The sequence below is a fragment of the Diabrotica undecimpunctata genome, chromosome 7, assembly GCF_040954645.1.
Source record: "Diabrotica undecimpunctata isolate CICGRU chromosome 7, icDiaUnde3, whole genome shotgun sequence".
NCBI classification, from domain to species: domain Eukaryota; kingdom Metazoa; phylum Arthropoda; class Insecta; order Coleoptera; family Chrysomelidae; genus Diabrotica; species Diabrotica undecimpunctata.
Genome location: NC_092809.1, coordinates 137670552 through 137696486, shown reverse-complemented (window position 1 = coordinate 137696486; position 25935 = coordinate 137670552). Strand labels below are relative to the sequence as shown.

The 25935-nt window shown below is 32.0% G+C and overlaps 1 protein-coding gene across 6 annotated transcripts in view; it reads left to right on the top strand.

Moving 5' to 3' along the window:
• Mbs (Myosin binding subunit) overlaps window positions 1-22060 on the top strand; it is a 127511-nt gene extending 105451 nt beyond the window's left edge. For 4 of the 6 annotated variants that reach the window (XM_072538302.1, XM_072538307.1, XM_072538304.1 and 1 more), the window contains 3 exons: window positions 2087-2173; window positions 5184-5282; window positions 13071-22060. In XM_072538302.1, coding sequence (XP_072394403.1) covers window positions 2087-2173; window positions 5184-5279 — 183 coding nt within the window. In that variant the 3' untranslated portion in view covers window positions 5280-5282; window positions 13071-22060. The remainder of the gene's footprint in view (window positions 1-2086; window positions 2174-5183; window positions 5283-13070) is intronic. The other 2 variants (XM_072538303.1, XM_072538305.1) reach the window with 2 other exon arrangements.
• Window positions 22061-25935: the final 3875 nt, after the last annotated feature.

The window sequence follows — 25935 nt, the reverse complement described above, 5'->3', positions numbered from 1 at the left end:
TCGACTTAAACTGCAAATTCCATAAGTGGGCCAACTGATATGGGAAGGGGGTCGTATATTGGTACGTACATATAAACCGAATGGGCGAAGACAAATTAGAGAAATCTGGCAACAAGCAATAGCTAAGGCTATGGACAAAAGAGAGCTAAGAGAGTGTGACTCATCAATATACAGAAAATTCTGGAAACTGGAAATTCGAAGGCGACCAAATCTTTATTTATATAAAGTGTACTTAGTGATTTGTTCGGTCTTTTGAACGATTTTGAATTAGTATATTATTGTCCTCACAGAAATAAAACTGTGCACTTAAAAATAAGTATTACCTAACTATTTAAAGTCATTACTAAAAATAAATTTTAGTTTTTTAAACTTTAACCTTAGCATTGTAAATTTTAATGAACACCATTGCGGAATGTATTGGCATTATAATAAAAGAAGGTACAAAATACTCACAGTTAACATCCAAGCTGCGTGCCAACTTTTCTTTAATTTTCCATGCTTACAAACAAAACGAATTAAAACTGTGTAATGTGTTGTTCTGAATAGTTCAATTCGATAATAAACTACTTGACCAGTATTGTTTTTAAAATGTGCAAAAAAATTCATTCTGAAACATAAAAGTTTAAATCTTTTCATTTCGAGTTTCAGGAGTTGCACCCAAACATGCATTTTGGGTGCAACTCCTAGTCTAGATTTAACGTTATATGTAGCCTATGTGTGTGATCCATTATTGACTACGGATTTTGTCTACACGGATCTTCTTGTAATACCAATCTACACAAAATAGACAGAATCCAGTAGGATGATATCCTCACCAGCGAAAGCAATACTAACAAAATACATTTATACAATTCTTCTTCTTCACGTGCCATCTCAGAGTTATCCGACGTTGGCGATAGCCATTGCGAAGGCTTCTCGATCTTCTGTCACATGGAATAATTGTCCTGCATTTGATATCTGAGCCCATTCACGAATGTTTTTTAACCAAAAAACTGTTTTCTTCCGACACCTCTACGGCCTTCTATTTTGCCTTTAAGGATCAGTTGTAATATTCTATATCTAAGTCAATGCTTCAATTCTGTTCATACTTGATACTTTTAATGTCCATACTTCTGGTCCATACAAAAGTACAGACCAAATATAGCACTTAACCATTCTTTGTCTTAATTCTAAACTAAGATGATTATTGGAAAGAAATGTCTCCATTTTGATAAATGTAGTTTTAGTAATTGCTTTTCTTCGTTTTATTTCTTCATCTGGATCTAGTTGGTCCGTTATGACAGTTCCCAAATATGTAATTTCGTGAACTTTTTTAACTTGGACCCCATTTAATTGAAGCTCTGCATCTGGATGGGGGTTACGACTAAGACCAAAAATTTGGTTTTGTTTGAGTTTATTTTAATAAAATTACATATTTTTTACATTATATATTTATACTTATTATACTATATTTTTACTATATGCTTATTATATATTATATTTTTACATATGTATAGTTTTTACATATACATTAAATATTATTTTATACAATTACATAAAATATTCAGTGACATCCAACTTCTCTCCATCATCTTCACCCTAATAATACAGTTTCGTCTATACTACCTCAATTCATTCTTTTCAGCTGGTGTTTTTCTACTTAAACAAATCATGGACGATAGGGATGTAGTGCTATAATAATAATAATAAATATATTTATAGTGGACCAGGCAGAATCTTAAAAGGAAAAGTTCTGCAATATTGAATCTTGATAGATCCGTTCTCCTTGCCAGCGAAGATCACGGTTGAATCTGGATCAATAGATCAGAGGTCGCCAAACTTGTACATAAGTCAGATAGAGAGAATAGATTCTTGAACCTAGTATATAAGACTATTTATAACATAAATACGCGTTGTGACAAATTTTTAGTCAAAAGGTACATAATTTGTAAAAATACACGTATGATATTGTTGATTACCGTCGGATCCACGGAGGTCTAAATTTATGGTATTCTAAAGGTTAAAACAAGTTGTTTCGAATTTAATACCCCACCGGATTCTTCGATACTCCGTTGTATCGTTTTATTTATTTAATTATTTGTTTCAGACAAGTAAAAATTCCTTATCCGAACTAGAAAAACGCGAAAGGAGAGCCATGGAAAGAAAACTTAGTGAAATGGAAGAGGAATTGAAGGTATGTACTAATCTGTATTCTTTCTACTTCTTCTTGCACATCATTTCTTGTTCTACACTCTCATTTTTCTATCTTATATAAGGCTAAAGATTAGAGCAAATAGATCTACGCTATCTATGTTGAAAGCAAGTTGTCTTTTTGTTTTTTGAGCAATTGAATCGCAATAATAAGCCACGGCTTGTAGATTTTGAAAAAATGCCATATGAATCCATTTCATACACGATACATCTACACTTTACACAAAAGTTAATTGGGCCAGTTTTTCTTAAGGAAATGCCGTCAGTGTGAAAATTAAATGAAAATCATAGCAAATTCTAATTAAATTAAAAAACAAAGTTCATAAACCGAATATTTTTCAGGAAGGCGTAATTAGTTACCAAAATCGAGTAAATATTGTTTTTTATTATAAGATCATTAAAAAATTACTTGGTAGTTGTTCTTAAATAATATGATGTAGTATGTAATATGTTAATATTAAATATATAATAATAATGAGTTGAAAAAAATTATTTCTGACATCTTGCAATGCAAAACACCTCATTGGACGTGTTCAATCACTCTAGCCCACAAAACCTTATTCACGGCTTCCCTAAATAATTCCAACGGAGTTCTTCCGGTTCACTGTCCTTAAGTCACGAAATACGTTGTCTACCTGGTTCCCTTTTTCTTTTAACTTTGCTGTGCAGAATAAGTTAAAGATATGATATTTTTCGTTTCGCATCATATGACCGAAGTATGACAATTGCCTTTGTTTTACCGTTAAAAGTAGTTATTGTTGTCATCCTTTTCAAAACAGCTTCATTGCTGACAATATCTATTTACTATATTGGTAGCACCACAATTCGAAAGCTGTTTTCTTACTGGTGCCTCAGACAAAGTCTAAACTTCCACACCATACAAAAAAGTTGAAAACACATGGCACCTGAGCACTCGCAATTGCTAACTTAAAGTAGAACAAGGTATGTACCCAATCTCTTTATTTGGTCGTATATTTTCTCCAACTATGTATTTTGCCCTACATTTTCTGAGAATTTTGATACCCTCAATCATATCTCATTCTAATCGCTTCTATTCCGTTTTCTCTATAGTTTTATTTCAGAGCATCTGCATCTAAGATCAGGATAGTCATACTGATTGCCAACCTCTGTCTCAGAAATGGCACGCAAAGAAAGATTTAAATCCCAGTATCCTACGTGCCAAGAATGGATCCTGTCCACTACCCTATTGATTGTCATTGTAAAACTTTGGTGGTGTAGTGGACGTGATTCATTCTTGACGCGCATGAATATTGGTTGCGAATCCTACCGGAGTGAGGACTTTAAAATTTATTTACTTAGGAGTAAAATGGCGCATTAACAAAGCTGTGAAGCCAAAAAATGTATTTTAGAGATATATTTCGAAAGGAAAAATTATTTTTCGGGAGTAAATACTTGTAATTACCTACATATTTAAACCTGTTTCTAGTTCTGATCAACTTTTTTTAATAATAATTTTCTATATTTTCAAGGTAGGTTATTCTTAAGCAAAATTCGTATTTTTTGACGCACCTCGTATACGATTCTCATCGTTTCTTTACATATTATTATGTACTTGGTCAGACGCAATGCGTGCATCGTTCGCTTACGAGGCAGCAACTGTCACGATATTCTGGAGCAAAGGGCACGAACTGACGTTTCGTTGCGTTGTGTCATTAGTCGGTTTTGTGATTTCTATAATGCTGGACTTTCGGATACCTGCCTAGCATTCGTGTGCTTTATTTCAAGTATCTTCTTTTTTTCTCCAGCCTGATTCAATTCATGGACATTGTCAGGCGGGGAATTTGCTGGGCGGATATCTGTCAAAGAATAACTCAGCTCAGCGAGGACAGAAATCTCAAGTAGAGCAAAAGCCTACTTGATTCTGATATTTATTATGTATATGGACAGCGAAAGCACGGGGTATCGATCCTTTTGGCTTGAAAAGTTGTCAGCAATAGGTGGCAAACAACTTACACAGGGATAATTGGATTATAGCAGTCATAGCGATGTTACTTTTGTTGCTTTTTGATCCTTCTATTTCGCCAATAGTTGGATGCATAGGCAGGTATCGTGAGTTGGATTTAGACAGTCATGAAACATGTTAAGATGACTTGTTGCGATAATAATCCTGTTCAGTACGAGATGAACCGCAGGTTCGGACATTTGGATAACGCACTTACTCGAGTGGGTAATGGTACGAAGTTACCATCCGTTGATTAAGCCTGAACGCCTCTAAGGCCGTATCCTCTCTAGTCAAACGGAATAATGATATCTCTTGGAGTTCCGAGAGTCGAAAGGCTCAAAAACAATGCGACTTTGCTAGGCAATCATAATTCGGTACAATTTTCGCACCGAGTTCTTATTTCCGTTGAGATTATCGGTTTACGGTAAGATAATTTACGGATTACGAGTCGATCATTGTTCGTAGACCAGATCTTTGGACGAACGAACGTGAGAATCCAACATAATCTTTCAATGTTGGAAGTCTGAATTGTTTGTCGACGACTTACGCACTTAGAAGGATGTTGTAGCTGGTAGAACAGACTCCACGCTGTTCAACCTGGGGATTGGTCTTGTTGATTAGACAAGGCCCATTAGAAAATAAAACAGGTGCTAAAGTGCAAAGTTTCTGCCTACTATACACAACTTTCGCATTTTCCATTAGTTTGGGTTATTCATTGAGTGCGCAGTTTTCTCAATATATTCACGTTATAGGAATGCCCGTTGCCATTTGTTTTTTAATATTGTGGAGTAAACGATAATTTTTTTAACTAAAGTGGTATGATTTTATAAGAAAATTTTAAATTTGTCACAAAACAGGTTTAAATATATAATTTAAAATACAAGAATATTGCTAAGATTTTCATCTTTGAATATCAATTAAGGAACGGTATATACAAAGAAGCAATCATTCCATAAATGTGTGAGAAACCTATTCAACTTCGGCGCATCGGCATGTAGTGCGGAACATTGATGATATTGTATGTTTTTAGCAATTACAAAAGTTGAAAGCTGAGAACGAACGCCTAAAGGCCGACAACAGATCACTTACACGCGTCATCAATAAACTTACCAACTCTGCAATGTAATAGGTAAAAACAACCAAAAATACAAGACACGTTTTGTTGCTGCTGTGTTTTTCCGTTTTCAGTTTTTTATTTTATTGTTTTTTCTTTTAGTTTCGTTATTAGTGACATTCTGTCGTTGTATGTATTTTGACGTTAACAGCTTTGCCTATAGCACTAAATATATTATGGATTCGTGTGCATTTTTTTATACTCACCTTGTTCGTTCTGGCTATAAAGCTTTGTTGTTTGACAAGTATTTATTTATAGATTTTCGTATTTGACTTTCATCATTATTAACAAAGTAATATCTACCATCATATCATTTACATATACTATTGATATACGATAACATGCAATTCACACCATACCATAACCAATCACGAGAAGGAAAGTTAGTATTATTTTTTGTAAATTTGCTGTCAATTAGTTGTTCAAAAGCCTGGAATTCCCTGAACAATATCATTTTTAGAACAGTGCCGAAGCTTTTGAAAATGGTAAAAAGTAAAACAAAATAGTAACAGGATGGAACCCATTCTGAAAGGAACAAAAATTAAGGGATAAAAAACGGTTTATTATAATTTCATTATCATTTATTTTAATAAAAAATAACTACAACTTAAATTTATCTGAAAATTCAGATAACCGAGTTTTTGGTTTTTTATTTTCCACAAAAAAAAATTTACGAAATTTGATGAAAATTTACCTTTTTATGTCCCAAACACACTGTAATTTTTTTTATTTAAAGTTTTTATTTTTCCCCTTATTTTGATTTAATATCGAAAAAGTACCCTAATTTTCAATAGAAAAATTTTAAAATATCGGGTTTTTTAAAAAGTCGGTACGGGTCAAAGTCAATATAATGATTAAACTGCTATAGCTACATGCCTTTGTCCAAAACAGAAAAAATCAAAGGAACGAAAAGAAATAAATAAAGACGCTCTTACATTTAATTTCCAATCTCATTGATTGCTCCGCTGTGGGGTTTTCGGTAATATTTCAAAAGAAAAAAATTCGTTCTGTTCAAAAAAATCTGTTCAAAATAACCTTGATGATTTCGATAAAAATATTTCTTTTGCTTTTTTTTTCTATTGTTCATGTATTTTAAAGATGTCGCCAAAAATTTTTCGTTCAAAAATTACTGCTCCATGGCGGACAATTAATCTCTGGAACGGCAAATCTGAAATATTAAATTCAAGTAGGGTTTTAAAAAAGAAGTACCCTTACGTGATCGTTTACCAGTAAAATTGAAAATTCTTTAAAAATAACAAAATGGCGGACATTTGAAAAACTGTTTAAAAAGTGATCTTTTTTTCGACTTTCTTCAGTCACAAAAATTTTATTATTTTTTTTTGTCAAATTGTGGTAAACTATCATAGAGAAAACAAAAAAAAAACAAAATGCATCAAGGTTTGTTATAATCGACCGACTAGATCCAGAGATAACTGTTCGTCAGTTTTAAAAACGTAGTTTTTTTTTAATCTTTAAGGTCGTGGCATATTATCGTGCACGTATAGTTTCCGGCACGTAGCGTTTCCACTCCAGCAATCAGACTGCGCGTTCACATTTTATACATAGAACGTTTCAGTTTGGTTCGGTGAAGATATGATCTCGCTTTTCTCGACAAAAATTATGTGCAATTGCTCTTCTACTTAGCAAGAAAAACTGTAGTAAAAAGAAGGTTTGAAGTACATCCAATGCTAAGAGAAAGTAAGAAGGAAGGTGAATACTGGAATTTATACAAAGAATTAATTGATGACGATGAAAAATATTATGGATATTTTAGAATGAATAGGATTCAGTTTGAAAATATTTTAAATTTAATTACACCTTCAGTTAAAAAACAAAATACTACATTTAACGAAGCCATACATATCAGACCAAAAAGTATTTTTAAAAAGAAGAGGTATCACTTCCGTACAAAAGCCCTAATTGTTTATCACTTCCGTGATTAATTGTCACAAAGCAATAAAAACACATACATAAATGACAAAATAGCCTCGAAACTCGTTACGTAGCCGTCGTCATCAGTAAAATATTGTTTTCGAATATACTGAACGGAAACGTTAGGTGTCTGATACCATACGTTCCGGACAGTGTGAGTTGTTCATATTTAAAACCATTTAAATTATGTTTTTCGGGAACTAAACGCTGTGCTGGAAACGCAACGTGCATGATAATATGCCACGACCTTTTAATCTCTTAAGGTATTCTGAGGTCATTCGAAAATCAAATGCAAAAAGTTGCATAGCAATTTATCTTGCTGAGGAAAATTGGTAAGTTTAGTGCTTTTTAGTGCTTCATTGCCTCCCTAAATGGGTTCCATCCTGTTTGTAACTAATTGCAACAGATTCCGTGATTATTTTGAACATTGTTCCATACCATTGAAGATAATGTTCAAAGATAAAATAATAAAAAAGAGCTAGTGGCGATTGTGAAACATCACTTTGTAAAATACATTATTGCCGAAAGGACAAAAAACGAGTACCTATTCTACTAAGCATCGAATATTTTGAATGATGAGTTAATATTTTAGCCTTGTTACATTCGGAATTTTTAAAATGTACAAAGCCAAATATTCCTAATCTTAACTCCAAACGAAATATTTAACAATATTTAGCAAGTAAAGATAAAGTAACAAGTTTACTTTCCGTGTTTCGCTTTTTACAGATTCTATGCACCTATTTATTTCGCCTCCTTTTTGGAAGTTTATTTTGTTGTTCCTCTTTGTCACACAAACTGACAATAATCATTTTTGTATCGTTCTCCCATGAAATATGTAAATCTACTAACTAAGCTGACGTGATTTTTTCGGTAAATACGCGTTAGCTGTAGCGGTGCGTTCCGTTTCCGTTGCTGGCCGGTTTATAGTGTCAATTTTTGTTCTGTAAATTTGTATTATTATGTATATGTAGTCAATTAATAGATAATAAACTTCATCAATAAATTATCATAACGTAAATATTGTATCTCATTCATTAATTGTGATCAATTTTAAGCTTACTGTATAGTTTTAAATGTTTGTCTCTTATTAATGTTTTTGTGTAAGTAATTAGTTTTAGTTAATATAATTAACTTTTTTACTATATTTTGCTGTGAGAATTTGTAACTGTAGTGTAAATGAGAGATACTATTTGTATAATATTGTAATAAATTTGGCTGCAATTTAAGCATTAGCTACTGCACGTATTTTAGTCCAGGCGGGATCTATCGAAAAGCAGATCATAATGGACATTTTCCATAGGAGTCTATTTTTTTGCAGGAATCACTTCAGGATGTAGTCAATAATTACGATATACGCCAGTTGCAAACCTTGTGCTTAATTTTTTATTCAACAAAATCCATATTTTCGCCTATAACTCGAGAAACATTGCTGGTACAAAAAAATGATAAAAGGCAAAAGTCTCGTTTTTCAGTGTTACGTTTTCAGTATTCAGTTTTAAAAATAGCAATAATTGGGGTAAAAAAGAGCAAAAAGTGGAGCTTTTCCTTTAAATTTTTTCAACCCTTTAATCATAACTTACGGCCTTCATATTCCACTTAAAAAACTTAATAATAGGACTGAAACGTGTGCTAAATTTTGTTATTATTGGTTTAATAGTTCTTGCATAATTTTGCAATCCAGGATCTGCAAAAAAATGCAAATTTTCAAAATTATGCTGGGCTCAAAATAAGCACGAATAAGAGACGAATTTTTTTTTGCATATAAAGAAAGACTCCGGCCTTCAAACGCATTTAAAAAAATTGAAATCGGTCAACTAGGCTACTTTTCAAATTCCTAGGGAATTTGTTAAAAGTATAAACAATTTTATAAAAGTATAATAATTTATTTTCAAATAAAAATACATTTTTAAATTTATTAAATTAATCATATCCATAAGAGCATGCTAGTTCATTAGCATTAGTAACACAAGTCAATTACAAAATGCAATATTTGGGTATTCTCTTTTTTTTTTCTTTAGTATTAGTACTATTAGTACTAATATTAGTACTATTTTAGTATGTGATTGTGTATTATTGAATATAATTTTCCTTACTTTCATCTAAAATTTGAAGTGAGTTACCTTCTTGTCTTCCTTCTATATATACCTCCATATTCAATAAAATCAAAACAAAAACGCTTATTTTCTCTACTATACATGGGCCCTCCTTCTGCTCGAAGTTGTTGGATATTAGATGGCTTACATCATTATCTTCCTCGTCTCCTGAGTCACAGTCGGTATTTTCGCTTTCGTTGTCGGGAGGAATGCTATATATGCCTTATGACAATATTGTCATTATTTACATTGTCATATTATCATTGTCAATATTCTGCAGTTCTGCAACTGAAAGTGGCTTTTGCCTAAAAAATACCAAAATTGTAAAATAGTTCTACAAGTGCTCAAGAGATCGTTAACGACCCATCATAAAACAGTAGCTTATTATTTCTAAATATTATGGGTAAAACAATAAATATCAAAACAGATATTTACAAGAACACCTAATAAAGACTTAGAAAAATATCTACATAAATAATAAAATAAAAGCTACTTACCAATAAGAATTCGAAAACATGTTTTCTCTATTTATTTACAATCACAACTGGTACTCGCTAGAAAGAAGTGAAAATTAGGTAATGTTGTGTTACTTAGCGGTCTGGGCAATCCTGGCGCCATCTTTAAATCCCAGCCCACACTAGATTTATTTTTAGTTCGTGGGTCGTTAACGACTCCTTGGGAAGTAATGGGTTAAATACAGTTACTGATTTTTATAACTTTAAATAATTTGACACAACAAACAATTAATTCATTTAATGATTATTCCATTCAAAATTTATCTCAAATGATCTTAATTACAGACCCCAACTTTAAATCAAATAATTAAATTTAATCTCAGGGTTCCTCTTTGAGTTCTAAAATACTTTTGCCTTATAAAATAGTGTGAAAACATACAACAGCAGCAAAAGGAAATAAAAGAATTGTAAATTGTTTAAAAAAATCAAATATATAAAAAAATACCTTGAAAAATGTTTATTACACATATAAAATCAAAGCCAATTTGTCTCTATTCTGACTCAAATCTGCCGAAACGTTTAAGCGAAAGTTAAATAGTTTTATTTACAACAGACCGACAAACGCAGGAAATAAAAAACTTTCTATTTAAATATTCGCGGTCAGGAAATAACAAACTATCGTGTTATTGTGTGCCACCACGCTTTATATAACTTAGGACAAGGACAGTGCGAATTTGCCTCTCGGCAAGTAAGGACCGGGTGTGTTTTGGAAAAGTGCGTGAGTCACAAATGCGCTAATGGGAACCGGTGTTTTGTGTTAAACCGTAAACAGTCTTATTTCTCTCATTACTCTGTATCTTTGTTACTGCCTCCTAGCACTGTAAAGCTAATGATATTTGTATAACTCTTAAACTTTTTTTAGTATTATAAGAATTGCGATAATTATCAACGTAGAATCAGCCCTAAAGTTCACTATAAATAAATCGAAGGAAAATACGTCTTAAGTCTTTTATCGCCTCTCTTAAATGTGGAGTGTTTGGTAATAAATTTACCCTCTCCTCCAGTATTTATATTTGGAAATGAATGTATAATTTATTGAAAAAATTGTTTATAACTTTAAAAAATTCCCTAGGCTCGCCTAGTTGACCGATTTCAATTTTTTCAAAGGGTCTTTGAAATCTTGAGCCATTCTTTATATGTAAAAAAAATCGACTATGTAAAGTTATTACTTATTTTGGGCCCAGTCTAATTTAGCAAGTATGCAATTTTCTTTGCAGACCCTGGAGTGCAAAATTATTATGCAAAAACCATTGAATCGATCCTAACAAAATTTAGCACACGAAAGGAATGGGTCGAAAAAATTTAAAGGAAAAACTCAATTCTTTTGCACTTTTTCCCAAATATAACTATTTTTTAAACAGTAAACATTAAATTTTCAATTTCTAGCTAAATATTAGGTTAAATTGAAAAACGAAGCCTTTATCTTCTATAAGTTTTGTTTTGTACGACTGGCGCATATCGTGATTATTGATACAAGATCAAATCTTAAAGTGATTCCAGCATAAAAATAGACTCATATGGAAAACGTCCAATTCAAAACAGATTTCGCCTGGACTAGTTTATGGTGGAGATTTAGAAGATGTTACTTCTCAAAAGTTTCTTCCAAAGTATTTAACTATTTGTAAAATTATAAAGAATATGTGAGGATGTATTGAAAAATGTTTAGCCTACTATTTTTAGCCTATTCTTTTCTTAATTAGATACATTTATTACAATAGTAAATCCACTTAAAACTTGAAAAAATATCATACTCTGCAAAGTAGGCCTCCACAGCCTCTATCTCTTCCTTTTAATAAAATTTAAAAATTAACAACTTTTAATAAGGGGTATTCGAGTAATTCCAACACTAAATCACGAATTGCTTGCATGAAAACATGCAATTGCATCGATATTCACGGCCATTCCGATTGGTCCTCATCTTTAAATACCCTAGTTCCTGTTATCTGTGTTTTTTTAACTTGTCCGTAGCCTGTCACTAATTAGAGTATTTCCTCGAATAAACTTAATACATATCGCTACCTTGGAAGAAGACCGTCAGATGTCAAAATGTGGCAATTTTCAGAAATGGCAATTTAAAAATCGATAAACTTTAAAAATACCTACCATAAAACTTTATCCATAACTGCGAACAGCCTAATTATTTGGCTTTGGTGACTACTAGCCTCTAAAAAGCTAAAGTCAATCCCATTCTTCCTTAAGCCTATTTTAGACCATAGAAAAATGTGGTCGGTATTTAGAGATAATTCACTTCTTTATTAAAATAGTTTTATGTGTTTTTTTACAAATATATATATTTGTCACATAAAGACAAAAACAAAGACGCTTTAGTGGAAAAACTAAAAAATACTGTCATTCCACAGTAAATTATAATTAAAAAAAATACTTGTCTTTATTTGAAAATGCATTATTTAACTTTCCATAACACACTCTTCATTGGTTTTGACGGAAGTCTACCACTAAATCCTTGAGACAATTTAATAATGTGAAATAATTCCAACTGGATTTACTTTTTTTAAGAACGTCATAAGTCGAAATAATTTGTAGATAGTTGGGTTCAAAAATTCAAAAAGTCCTTATAATTTTCCAAGATACACTACAGCTCATTTTTAACATAAACTCAACTTCTTTACAAGACCGACACAACTCAAAATAATGCATTATTTATTCTTGACATACTGTATTATCTTATTTTGTTTTTGTGAAAGGATAGCATATCTCCAAATATGAGAACATTGTGAAAAATGTTGAACCAATATTTCGATTAACAATAACGAAACTTCTATCATCTGATGGTCATAGGCACAAACTAACTTTATGACGTTAGAAAAAATATAGAATATTTGAAGTCTGTTTCTAACAAATCTTTTTCACTTTTTTTGAGATATGACGGTCGCCTTCCAACGTAGCGATATTAAGAATTGTTATATCGTTTTCATCAATACCCTCTATTATCGTCTTCCACAAACCTAAACATATTAAATATAAGACATTGGAAGGACAGCATAGATTCTAAGATCATATATTTTATCCATATGTATGAATTGTGGAATGAAAAAAGTTAACAGATTTAATAAAAACGTTTAAATATTTTGTTTCCTCTGTTTTAGATATATCTGTTCAACCTCGTATGCTATATTTATCACAGCACTCCAGCAATTTTATTACGCACATCTATAAAACTTTTTGTGTACCTATTTGCTAGTACATACTAAATTTGTGATTTATGAGACGAAAATAACACACAACTGTTTTGTTTGTTGCAGAATTTGGAAAATCTTAAATCCGAGAACCAGAGGTTGAAGGATGAAAATGGTGCTCTTATCAGAGTGATCAGCAAACTGTCAAAGTAGCATAAGTTTTAGTTGTTATCATTCATGCATTTTATGTTAAGGTGACTTTAATAATTTATTGTTAGAAAATAATGAAAATTCAGGATTTCCCATTTTTATTCACGTTAATAGTTAGTTTCTTTAACACAGATTTAAAGTACCTAGTTAAGTTAAATCGTACTATTATCGACGCGAAAAAAAATATAAATCTGAAGTAGAGGCTGTTAAGATGGAAACTGTATAGAAAATATCAGAAAAAGTATGGTGGAACAGAAGTAACGAGATCATTAGGTACAGACAGAGTCAAAAATAATAGTCGAAAATATGAGACAGGAACAAATGAACTAATATGATCGCAGATTCCAGAGAGAACTATAAAGTGAATATTACAAGCATCCAAGAAAGATATGGATATAAAACACCTTAGAAGCGATAATATCCCCGGAAAAGTTAAGGAAAAAGAGTAAAACTGGTAAGAGCGGATCTATAATTCTTATGAGACACACGTTATTCCGTACTTTACGAGTTTTTTACGGACTTGGACGTTTTTTATAAACTTCACAGAAGTAAACAAATACTTCATAAAAATGTTTTTATGGGGATTTATACTCGGTTATTTTAAATAAATTTATAAAATACATTCACTTTTTTTGTTTATACCTCATAAAAGTGTTTCTTACGAGCCAGGAAAAACAAACAAACCATTTAGCATACTCGTGTGGTTTTGGACATATAACATTATCTGTATAATGTCAAAAAATTTAATCTTAAGTGTAATAAATGTGCACAAAATGGGTTAAAACTTTTATACATCATGTCTTCGAGAAATTTTTCGTTTGTTCTTTGAAATATCAAATAGTGTCTGTTATGTTACTAAAGGTTCAAGACATTAAGCCAGTTTTATATCAAGGTAGAAAAATTCCTGAGTTTGTTTTAATAACATAGTTATTAGGGTCTACCTACACTATCGTTCCATCCTAAGTTCGATACCTATTATATATAATACCGTGTTCACATGTACGTTCTGATATCGCTCCTATTTATTTATGTTTTAATGTGATTTGGTTAGAAATGCTTCATTAACATTGGCGAATATTTTGTTTGTTCTGTTAAACGTTCAATAAATCTAGCGAAATTTCCAAATTAGATAGTATAGATCCTGATATTCGTCCTCTACCCACTGAAATTTTCAACTATCACACATTATGTTTCACAAAAATGGCATAGTGACTTGTTCAAGAGATGTTCCAAGATTCTAACAGCATTAGTTTGGCATGCCCCTCGTAATTCCTTGTGAACAGTTATTTTGGGAGTCGACACATATACCAAAGGTGAAAAATTCCTAGTTTCTTTCAATTATGTCATTATTAGGATCTAACTACAGTATGGCCTCTTTCTCAGTTCAATATTGGTGCGATATAAAGTCGTGTTCATATTTACGCTCTGGTATCGCTCCAATTTTTACTATTAGTCGGTGAGAAATCTTATTCTATTATACATCACATTTAATTTTTATTAAATTCAAATTTTATGTGATATTAAATAATGTATTCAAAATTTTTAAAGCAAAATCTCGAGTTATAAATTGATTTATTTAGATTTTTTAGATTTATTTAGATTAAAACATCATTTTTTTATCCAACTTCATTCCTATTTTAATATATACGGCAAATTAAATATATTATTGAAAAGAAGCTTCTATGCTGGCGTTGTATTACTTTTTCTCTATAGCAAAATGCTGAGGCAAGCGTCACGAAAGTTGCGCCACGAAATAGTTGGCATAGTCCATTTACGCGATGAGGAAGTCCGTTATACATGTAAACTAGTTCAATTTTATTAAAATCTATAACACGGATATTAACTAACAGCGGTTTAATATACTTTCGAATATACAAAAAATTATTAAAATAAATAAATGAATTTGTAAATCGACGATTGTAAAAAAATCGTAAGATAAAAAATAATACATAAATAATAAAATTACTCTATTCAATTTTGAAAATACTATTTAAAACACATACTATAGTACTGCCCACTGTACCAATATTTAATCAATGTATAAATCCTAGGTCAAGTTCACTTAAAAGTTGTTAATTATCATATAATTATTCAATAAATTAACTCAGTAAGTTCGTCAGTGATAAACATGTTGTGTAACCAGTCAAATAAACTCACACTTCCGATACAAATCCGACCTATCTACGGTACAATATTGTTTGAAACGTATCGAAACTGAATTGGAGCGAAAACTTTAATGTGACAAGTTTCATTATTGCTGTCAACAGTTTGTGTAACAGTATTTTAGCGCTTCGGAAACGTATCGAGAGCAGTCCGATAGTGAGAATATACCATAATAGTTCATTCGTTCTGTCGCATTATTTTTGTTAATATGTCTGCACGGTCATAAGAATACAAAGATCTATCAAACTGATTTTAAAAAATCTGTGTTTTTGAAAAATATGTTACATAAAAATGGCAATTCCAATAAAAATGTGAAAGTAGGGGGCCTTACACTTTTTAATAAAGAAATCAGGTTTGGCCCAGAATTCGGCGTCTTTTAATTTATATTATTTTTATTTATATTATACAGGGTGTCTCAATAGTATTTGTCAACAAATGAACTCCCAAATCATTGATAAAAAATAAAAAGATTTATTTTATATTGGTTTAAACTTTGTAACCAACAACACTTAGATAAAGTAAGTCTAGTTATCAGCTGCAGGGTGTAAATATTTTTGTTCTGGATAATCTAATTTTTTATACCAATAGAAAGTACAGAGAAGAGCAACGGGTATAGGTAGGTAAAGAAGAAGCCTTTGACAGGTCGCAATACAACGTTGGCTCCTTAGCTAGAACCATTGGCTTACAGGAAGATTAAAAGACACATTTATCTCTCAAGTGCTTTAGTTTTTGTTCATGTTCAGTGATTCCGTGATGAAATTAATGACATATACTAATGGAACATCCTGTACAGTACCCGATGTACAAACCCTATGCCGTGAGACATTTTTTTTTAGTCTCATCGATAATGTTAGAATTTTATTTTGGGAGTTAAACCTTTTTGGAAGAAGTTTTAAACACAAAATCTTCATGTTAAAAGTTGATGTTATGCGAAAAACTGTGACGTTTTTATATAGTGAAATTTTTTGTAATTATACGAGGTAAGTGCCAGAAATTATCGGCTTTTATATATTGAATATTTACGATTGAGTTTCAAAATATTCCTTTAATGGTAGTTGCTACTCGCCACTCACTATCGTCCTGAAAATGACGGATATGTAATGTTTTTAATTAGAAATTAATAAAAATCAGTTTGACTTATGCCCGGTGTATACGGTGGAAGTTTCAATAATTAAAGATAGTGTGGTGTACCAAGTATCTAAGACTTTGTTAATACGATTTGTATGTAAGAGCTGTATGTGCTTAAGGTCGAAGTACTTACTAGAAAATTAAAAAATGCATATTTCAAAAAAATATATTCTCAGCTCCTTAATTAGATACGACCATGAAATATTAGACTCAAATATGATTTTTAAATGTTATTTTTTCTTTGAATTAAACAAAAAAAATTCAGTTCCCATGAATTAAAAAGTTGGCGCTAGAGGGCGCCTCAGTTAACGTCTCAAAACAAGGTGTCACACGATGGCCGACACTAATTCTCAGGATTGACACATCCGAAACAAAAAATTCCAACGGGATTACTTAAAGAAAGCGCCCTTACAAGACAATTAACCACTTTTTAGAAAAAAAAAATCGAAACATTATTTGTGACATACAAATATTGGTAAAAAAATCGAATTTTTTCAACTTTATCTTCAAATGTCCGCCATTTTGTTTTTTGGTTTTAATTTTCGATTAAAAGGAGTTGATTGTCTTGCAGGGGCGCTTTCTTTAAGTAATCCCGTTGGAATTTTTTGTTTAAAATGTACCAATCCTGAGAATTAGTGTCCGCCATCTAACACCTTTTTTTAAGATTTTAACTTGGCGCCCTCTAGAAAACGGGCTAAAAAATATGCATTTTTTATCCTTCTAATCTGAACTAGTACCTTAAAGTTGCATTATGTTCTTGAAAAGCTTTCTCTTTATCGTTCTTCGGTTCTGTGAAATATCCACATTTGTAGAATCGTTCTGGAACTAACCTAACCTGCTCACCATTATTTCGTTATTTCTCTTTTAGATCATTACTATCACTAGCTCGCTCACCCTTTCTGGATCTTGACTTTTCTTCTCTTCTAGATAAAGGATCATAATATGGAAACATTCAGCTCCTAAGAAAATTGATTTCATATTTTATATCTACATTGGAGAACGAAAAGAAAACGCTTTAGCCAACTTAATTCTTCATTTTCTTCCAATGGCGCTTCGACTAAATTGGACTTTGGTCTAATACATGTCTCCAGAGTTTGCGCGTCCGCTACCACTTTACTTGCCTCTACTATTTTCTGTGTCCTCCTTTTGGTTTTCTGTCGTTCATTTTTTGTCTTTGTTCTCAATTCTGAGAAAGTGGTTCATTGGGTGTATCAGGATTGATTCTATTTTAGCTGATCGAGAAAATTGAATATGTAATAATTTTCTTTTAAAAACTCCTAACTTTGTACTTTCTACTACTGGTCTAATGATGGCGTTCTAGATCTTAATCGTCGATTTCCGGTGTATTATTTTGGAGAGAAATTTGCAAGTCAATGACATATTTATACACTCTGTTCTCCTTCATTACACCTTTTTTACTTTCTTCTTATTGCCTCTACCTCTATCACCCTCTACTCTAATTTAGTTTCTAATTTTTCTAGCCAACTTACTAAATGTATATTTTCACATAATGGTGGAAGATTCTACAAATATTTGTTTAAACAATGTGGGAGATCATTTCCAATATCTTTGGTATAAGGTGCAACATACTTCTTATTTCTTCAATATTTTAAATATTTTCAAACATTTTGCTTAGTTTTGGATTGAATCGAATACGAATTGAAAAAAAAAATGAACTCTTTTTTGCTGTTCGTGCAGAAACCAGCATGTCCGGATACAAGACTGCAGATATGAATAAATAATAGTATGCAAAGAGAAAATTAATTCCCGTACTTACTAACAGAATATATCTATATTAACTAGTAAATAATACATTTCACCATAAAAGCCTTGAAAACGTTTATTTATAGTTTATCATGCACTTCTTTTTGTTAAAAATTTAACTAAACACAACATGCTCATTTTTGATTACTTGAACCTATAAACTTTGAATGTTTGGCTAGTAAATAATACAACAAATTGAGCCTTAATGCAAGAAGTGCTTCCATGGGGTATTCTATTTCAATACAATACAAATTAGAGTACACTTAGACTGATAATTTATGGTATCTAACTCGTATAATCTGTTGTAAAATAAAAACATAACATCAAATTAAAATTGTTTATCGATAAAATTGTCATGTTGCAAATTTTATCATATTTACACAAAAATATTGTCAATTGACTCACTTACCGTGTTAAAATTAAGGTTCCGAATCTGGCCTTAATTTGCGAAGAAAAAAATATAGAAATTCTACAACAAATGGCGTTTAAAATATTTCTCTGGCTAGAGTGTTATCCGAACCATCAACGAGTTAAACTACATTTTTCAAACTGTGCCACTGAGTCATCGAGCCGTCTAATGTGTATCCAGCACTAATAAATCTCCGAAAAAACGTACTTCGCACCGATTTAGGTCTTATTATGTAGTAGAATTTCTATTTGATACCTCAAGAACTGAAAACAATTCTGTCCAAACCTAGTTTTCAACCATTGAAAATTGAGTGGACCGTTGTCAGTTTTTTTATACGACTCCGAGTATTATTGTTTGTATTTATTGACTTATCGACAATATTTGAATATGTAATATATATAAATGAAGTAGGTAGTTAGGAATTATGAAAGAAGCAAACCTTGAGTCACTTAATGTGGATGTTCCATATTTACAATCATTGTTATACATATTTTTAAGGTGCATTTACGCATGCTGGTCAAATCGATCGAATAAGCAATCTGGAAAGCTTTTTTGTATGTACTGATGCCGTTGGTAAGTGAGTAACTACAAATGTCATGAAATTTGTGGCGTTCAAACGAGCCTAAGCATCGTTTATAAAGAAATATATATTCACCGAAAAAAAGTGTACCAACAATAGGGCTGTAAGAGTTATATCTATTTTTGCGAGACTCAAGAAAGTTTAAACTTTTGTGTCATAGTATTAAAATAGGTGGAATTACCGCAATGTGATCGTTTTTTCGAACTAAACATAACTTTTTTGCGATTGGTTTGTCCATCCGATGACTAGTATTCTAATAACTTGTGACGCTTTACTTCTGCTCGGGCGCCAATTTGTGACGGGTAGCTCTTTGTGACAGCAGACTCAGTTAAACACATATTTAAGTAAATTAAAAATATATTCGCAATAAATATCAAAATAAGATTATATCCTAGATAATATGTACAATAAAATTTAAATGTCAATCTTAGCGACGACGGCATCGATGGCTCTATGACCCACTGTTTAACACCTGTGAAAATTAAATACATTTAATGTCACAAAAGTCGAAACGAAAATACGATGTGTTAGTACACAGACACACACACACGCTAAAGAGAAGGGATGATCTGGGTTAGAAGTGGACGGATCCATCAACACTAGATCTGGCAAAGAGCGAGCGACTAATCAACACTTAGTCACGGAACGGGTACGTCTCAGATCAACATTTTAAGGCTCGTTCGAAGCTGCCACTAGATCAACCCTCTAGTAGAAGCGGTTGGCCTTCGGTCAACGCCTTAGAGCAAGTGGAATTGTTCCCAGATCAACACTCTGATAGAACTCTGGACAGTTGGCCTTTGATCAATACCCAAACGCCCGGTGGAGTTCTCACCAGATCACTCTGGCGAAACTTACTATGTTTTATACGAATGCCTGTCTTCCATCTCTTCCAGCGCGCCTAGATGGAAGTGGAACTTAGCGGTGGGAGAGCTAACTAGAAACTACATTAGACAAATCTCCGAAGTAATTTATGGGGAGAAAATAAAATGTTTTCTACTCACTAATAGAAGTTTTTTGGGAGAAACAATATATACATAGAAAATTCCTAACTCTATTCTGGTTCAGATGACTTGAATGTTAATATTGTCGCCGTTTAAAATTTTCTTCTATACTTGTTTCTTCTCCTATCGGAGGTTTGAAATCCTTATGGCGATTTAACTTTATTCACAGTGGCCCTGAATAATTAAGTGGAGCCCATATTAAACACCTTTAAATTTCTAAACCAAGAAATTCTCCTTCTTACTACACTTGTCCTTTATGTTTACTTCCATTATTCGTCGTAGCATTGCGTGTCTGGTTCCCCTTAAAGTTTTCTCTTTTTCACTATTCACATTACGTATGAATTTTAAACATGTTTAAATGCTGAATAATTTACTTCAGGTAGTTTGTTCCGTGTTTTTTCATATAGGTAAGTCATGAAAGGTTCATTCTAGTTCATTCCATGTTCCTAAGAATAATTTACCAGTATCTGGTTCAAGTTAGCTACCTTATAAAACCTATTACTAAGTCGAACAAGATTGAAGGGTAATATATCGTTGATTGCTGTATCGTTGGGTAGTCTTTTAAATATTGAGACACTGAGTACTATTGAATTTTGAGTAAAGGGCTCTTTGTAATAATTGACGTCTTGTTTGTCCTTTTTTATGGTGTTGAATCGTGGACCTTGAACGAAGATATGCGCAGCATATTGCAAACATTTCAGATGTTGCTATATCGGAGGATACTTATAGCCCCGTGAACTGACCAGAGTCACAAATGAGGAGGTATTCAAAAGAATGAAGAAGAACAGAGAAGTACTGACCATCATCAAACCTCGAAAGTTGATTGTAAGAGGAAGTATGTCCTCTTACAAGCCATCCTGCAAAGATTTGGAAAACGAGGTCCAAGAAGAACAATATCATCCTGGTTAAAGAACCTCAGAACCTGGTTCAACACATCTGTGCAGCTTTTCCGCGCTGCTGCAGATAAGATAAAGATTGTCATGATGATCTCCAACATTCGTCACGGATACGCACATCAAAAAGACACTATGTGCACAACCCATATACTAAAGCCTAGCTAGATCTGAGTTAGATGTTTTTTAAACAGGCAATATAGCCCATAGTTGTGTTTGGGACCCATATCCATTTTCGTTCATAGATCTTTCATCTTTTTCTGGAAGGACGTTCGGACGTTTAGTCTTTAGCTGGTTTGAACATGGAGAAAGAATTACTTGACAGTTGACATATAACGTTTGAAAGTTCGTTTGATGGATGACGTTTGAACGTCAAATCGACAAACGAAAAAAAGAGGAATTGGCAGATGCGATCTGTCACACTTACCCACCTGTTCACCTGCCTTAATTGTCACGCTTGTTCACCTGTCCTACCTGGCAGTAAATCAAAGAATGCTTTTTCCCACGATAACAAAGATTAATTTTACATTCACCAGAGCGATGCGATACGACGAGTATATTTATACTACTAACGATTATAGACAAATAGGCAGTTGAGATTTTGGTGTTCCGTTTCAACCCTGTTAATGCATACTTACTTAAGAATAGTACTTTAAAAATTCAAAGAAAACGATGTTACACAATATCAATCAGGACAGTAGTACATAGGTAGAGTATCACCATTTGTACCGCTAACTATGAGAGAATAAAGGTTTTGGAGCTATTTCAGAATGAGCACAAATACTTGTGACTAGTTTGTATTTTTTCTTCTGATCTCACAGTGTCGGAATTTAATGCACGCTATAAACAACAAGAATAAAATATTATTTATACCAAATGCACGTGGAACTATAAGCTAGTGTCAAATCGCATTGAATGCAACAGACGACTCTCGCTAAAGCTCCCTCATTTATTCGGCTACGCTAGGAGTGGAATATATATATATATATATATATATATATATATATATATATATATATATATATATATATATATATATATATATATATATATATATATAATAATGATATGAACTCTCCACTATAAATGATAGTGGAAGGTACTCGGTCAAATGTTGGAGAATAAAAGAAAGGATATCATTTTCTTCTCAAAATTCTCTTAGGATGCTTTTTCTTATTACGTGTCTATAGGATTTTAAGAGACAAGTGGGAAATTATTTTTTTAAAATATTGGACAAATTCGAACGTAATTATAAGTAAATTGTTTCTAATTCCCCGTGTACGCTTCTTCTCGGTCGATGATGATAAAATAAAATGTTTAAATCGTGGAGTAAAATATAGTTTTATTGACAGCTACTGAATTATTACACTATGGTTGTTGTTGAGGTAAAAATTTATAATAGACTGCGTTCCAAACTAGTCCCAAAGCTATATTTATAATCTCACTAACATGCTACGATTCATCAAATAAGTGTATTGTCCCCTGCATAGAACAAAAACCTATTGACTTTTGAAAGCCAGCAAATATAATTTGAATACAGGCATTTCCTCAATAAATATTAGGCAATCATAGTTTCATGTTTCACAATTATACACGGTGAAACTATACAAATTCAGGAAATTAAGATTAATGTGAGATTACAAATTAATGGACTAATTTGTGATTGAACGATATCTTGTAGAGAAATTGTATATGAAATCAGACGTTATATTTAAAATATGACAATATAATAAATAAATAAACAATTCATATTTAAATAAATTCTAACCAATACCATGAAGTTAAAAGGCCAGAAAATTGACATTTGAGTTAACAAATAATTCAAAAATTCATACGCCAAACATCAACAAGAGCAATCAGCGCGCACTTCCCTCGACATTTTGAATTAACATGCGTAAAACACCTTAAATCGTGTTGGCGTTTTTTACATTTTTACATTTCGCTGCATTAAACGACTCAATGTTTGATTACTCTATATAATATAATAAAAAAATCCGTTCTTGTTATGTATTTTCCTTTCTCTAATGTGTGATATAATATTTGCTTAAAGTAGTACTGTCATTGCCATTTTTTAGTTGTTTAACAATTACTTATCAACTATTTCTTACTCACAAACCCTTCCCCCACCATATATATATTATACATTTTTTTTATTAATGTTAAACTTCGTATTTTATACCTAGTTAGGTTGAATATCATAAGCACCACATAAGAGGAAGATATTTCAAGTAGTACTGTCAGAAATGGTACTTAAAATAAGTTCTTAAAAAATGCCAAAACATGATGTTTTAATATTAGATTTAGTACCTCAAATGGCAAGCAGAGTAACTACCAATTAAAAGGTGTAGCAATTCGATTAATCTTAGATGCAAAGATTAGAAAAATGTATTCTTTATCAGAACTGGTTAAAACAGCAAACCAAACAAAAGTGTCTCAACGATAGTGTCCAACTACGCTTCGTCAACGTACAACAATAATGGATGATAATTTCCGTGATGTATGAAAGAATCAAATGCGTACTTGTGAATTTCCTTCCTTACGTCATGATGTTCACATCTTTATTCATTTTTTTTTTTGTTTTTTGAAGCTTTGATGACGCTGCCTGTTGTAGAAACGCATTCCGATTCTTGATCTAAGTATACAGGGATCCAAAAATACTTAATCTAGCATTTTTTATACTGCGGCTTTAATTTACTGAAGCAGTTGTTTATACAATACGTTAACTGTTGAATTAGACATACATCTAAAGAACGACAAGGCTGTAGAGCATTGGGGCCATGCCAGATGAGACTTACTGGGGCTCCTGGCTGTCACCTGGACAGTTGAGTTCAGGCAGACGGTTTTAACCCAAACATTTAAAAATCAATAGCGTTGTCAAACCACACAGTTGTTTTATTGAGTGTTTTGAGTATTATAGGAATCAATGTTAGCGGCATTATTCATATTATGCTCAGAAATGAAATTAAATAGAATAGGTTTGTCCACTTCACCAACTCGTGTGGCACCAAATTGTATTTAAAGTATTGTATAGTTTTGCATTTTTTTACTGCCTTATTTAACTTTTTTTTTGCGGTTTTATAACTTTATTTTTAAGCTTAAGTTGCAGCATTGTAGTGAATACATTGTTTAACATAAAGTATTAGAAATTTTCATTTTTGCACTATTGCAGATCTTTCACCTGTCATTTTATATTGGTCAAGGACATTTTCACGTTTTGGCAATTTTTTAGGTAACCCTAAATAAAATAAGTACTCTTAACAGCATTATCCTTCCCAACGAATTTTTGGTTTGTCGCGAAAAATATGTTACACATATGTGAATGATTATTGTTCAAAATATATTTTTGTAAAATGAAACCGTACTTAGTTTATACTATTTAAATGTAACATATTTATTTTTGAACTAATATATTGTGCTAATGTTTGTTTTAAAAATTGTATTTTGGTTTTTAGGAACTATTTGTTGTTCTCGCATTTTTTGAGATATCCTTGTAATATATTATTCAAAAGAAATTCAATTAAATCTAGTCCAAAGAAATATTGTGACTCTAACTCCTGAAATATAAACATGTTTATGATGTTTTGCTTTATTTATTTCTCTTCTGTACATAAGTTTCGTAGACTTTAAAAGGTTCCTTTTTATCGGCATTGGTTAAGTAAATAATAGTAACTGACACAGGTCTGTTTGCCACTGAATATATATGTCCAGCTTCCGGTTGGAGCGGCCAAAATATGTTCTTTCGTATACCTCGTCATAATTGCAGCGACACTTGATGAAAAAGTAGAGTTAATGCTTTAAAACCTTTACGCCATCAAATAGAACTATATGATGCTTTATATGAAATATTTATAGATCAAAATTTTGATGCAAACTCTAAAAATTACCCAATAGCTGTGATAACATAAATCAGATTTTAAATTTATCCGATTTTATGGCATGATATATTTTTTTAAATTAATACAATAAAATTGTACGAACTTCATCGACCGATGTACAAATTTCGTTAACTACCGAGGAAGAATTTAATAAGATTCTAATTCAGGCCAAAGAATTATCTTATGAAGTAAACATAGAGCCAAATTTTCCATCATCTAAAAAATAAACATTTTGAATATGGACGTCCAGACGAACAAATACTTAAGCTACGGGATTATTATATTCATTTCTTGGTTTTAATCCTCGATACAGTTTTAAATGTACTTTGAGAAATAATTAAACCAATATAGCCAACATGCTATATTGGCCTGCGTAGCGCAAGCGGTAGGATGCTTGCCTCGCATGCCGGTGGTCCGGAGTTCGAATCCTACCGCCGGCAAGAATAACTAGACATTTTAAAAATGTCTATAGGACCCAGGTCGACTCAGCCTGATATAAAATGAGTACCTTGGGTAAAACCAGGGGTAATAATAGGCGGTTGAAGCGTAGCACTGGCCATGTTACCTTCCTTGTATACCGTAGGCCCTAGATATAGCAGACTACCCTGCTATACTCCCAAAGCCGCGAAGCGGTATAAATCGGGAGACTATTATATATATAGCCAACATTTTAAGTTTATGTATTCTTTTAATAAACTGAAAAAATAAGTTACTAAACTCTTGTGAACATTAAAATCCAAAGATATTGGCGATACAGTTATTTGATAAATTAAGTGAAAATACAATTACCTCACGAACATTGAGTACGACATAACATAACTTATAAAAAATAATTAAAAATTATGTACAAGTCACTGAATGGTTTACACCTTCATTTTTATATTGTAAAATCGCAGTGTCATGTCAAAAATGACGCTATTAAACTCGTCCAAAATGCCTACGTCCTAGAATGCATTTGAAGGGCGAGC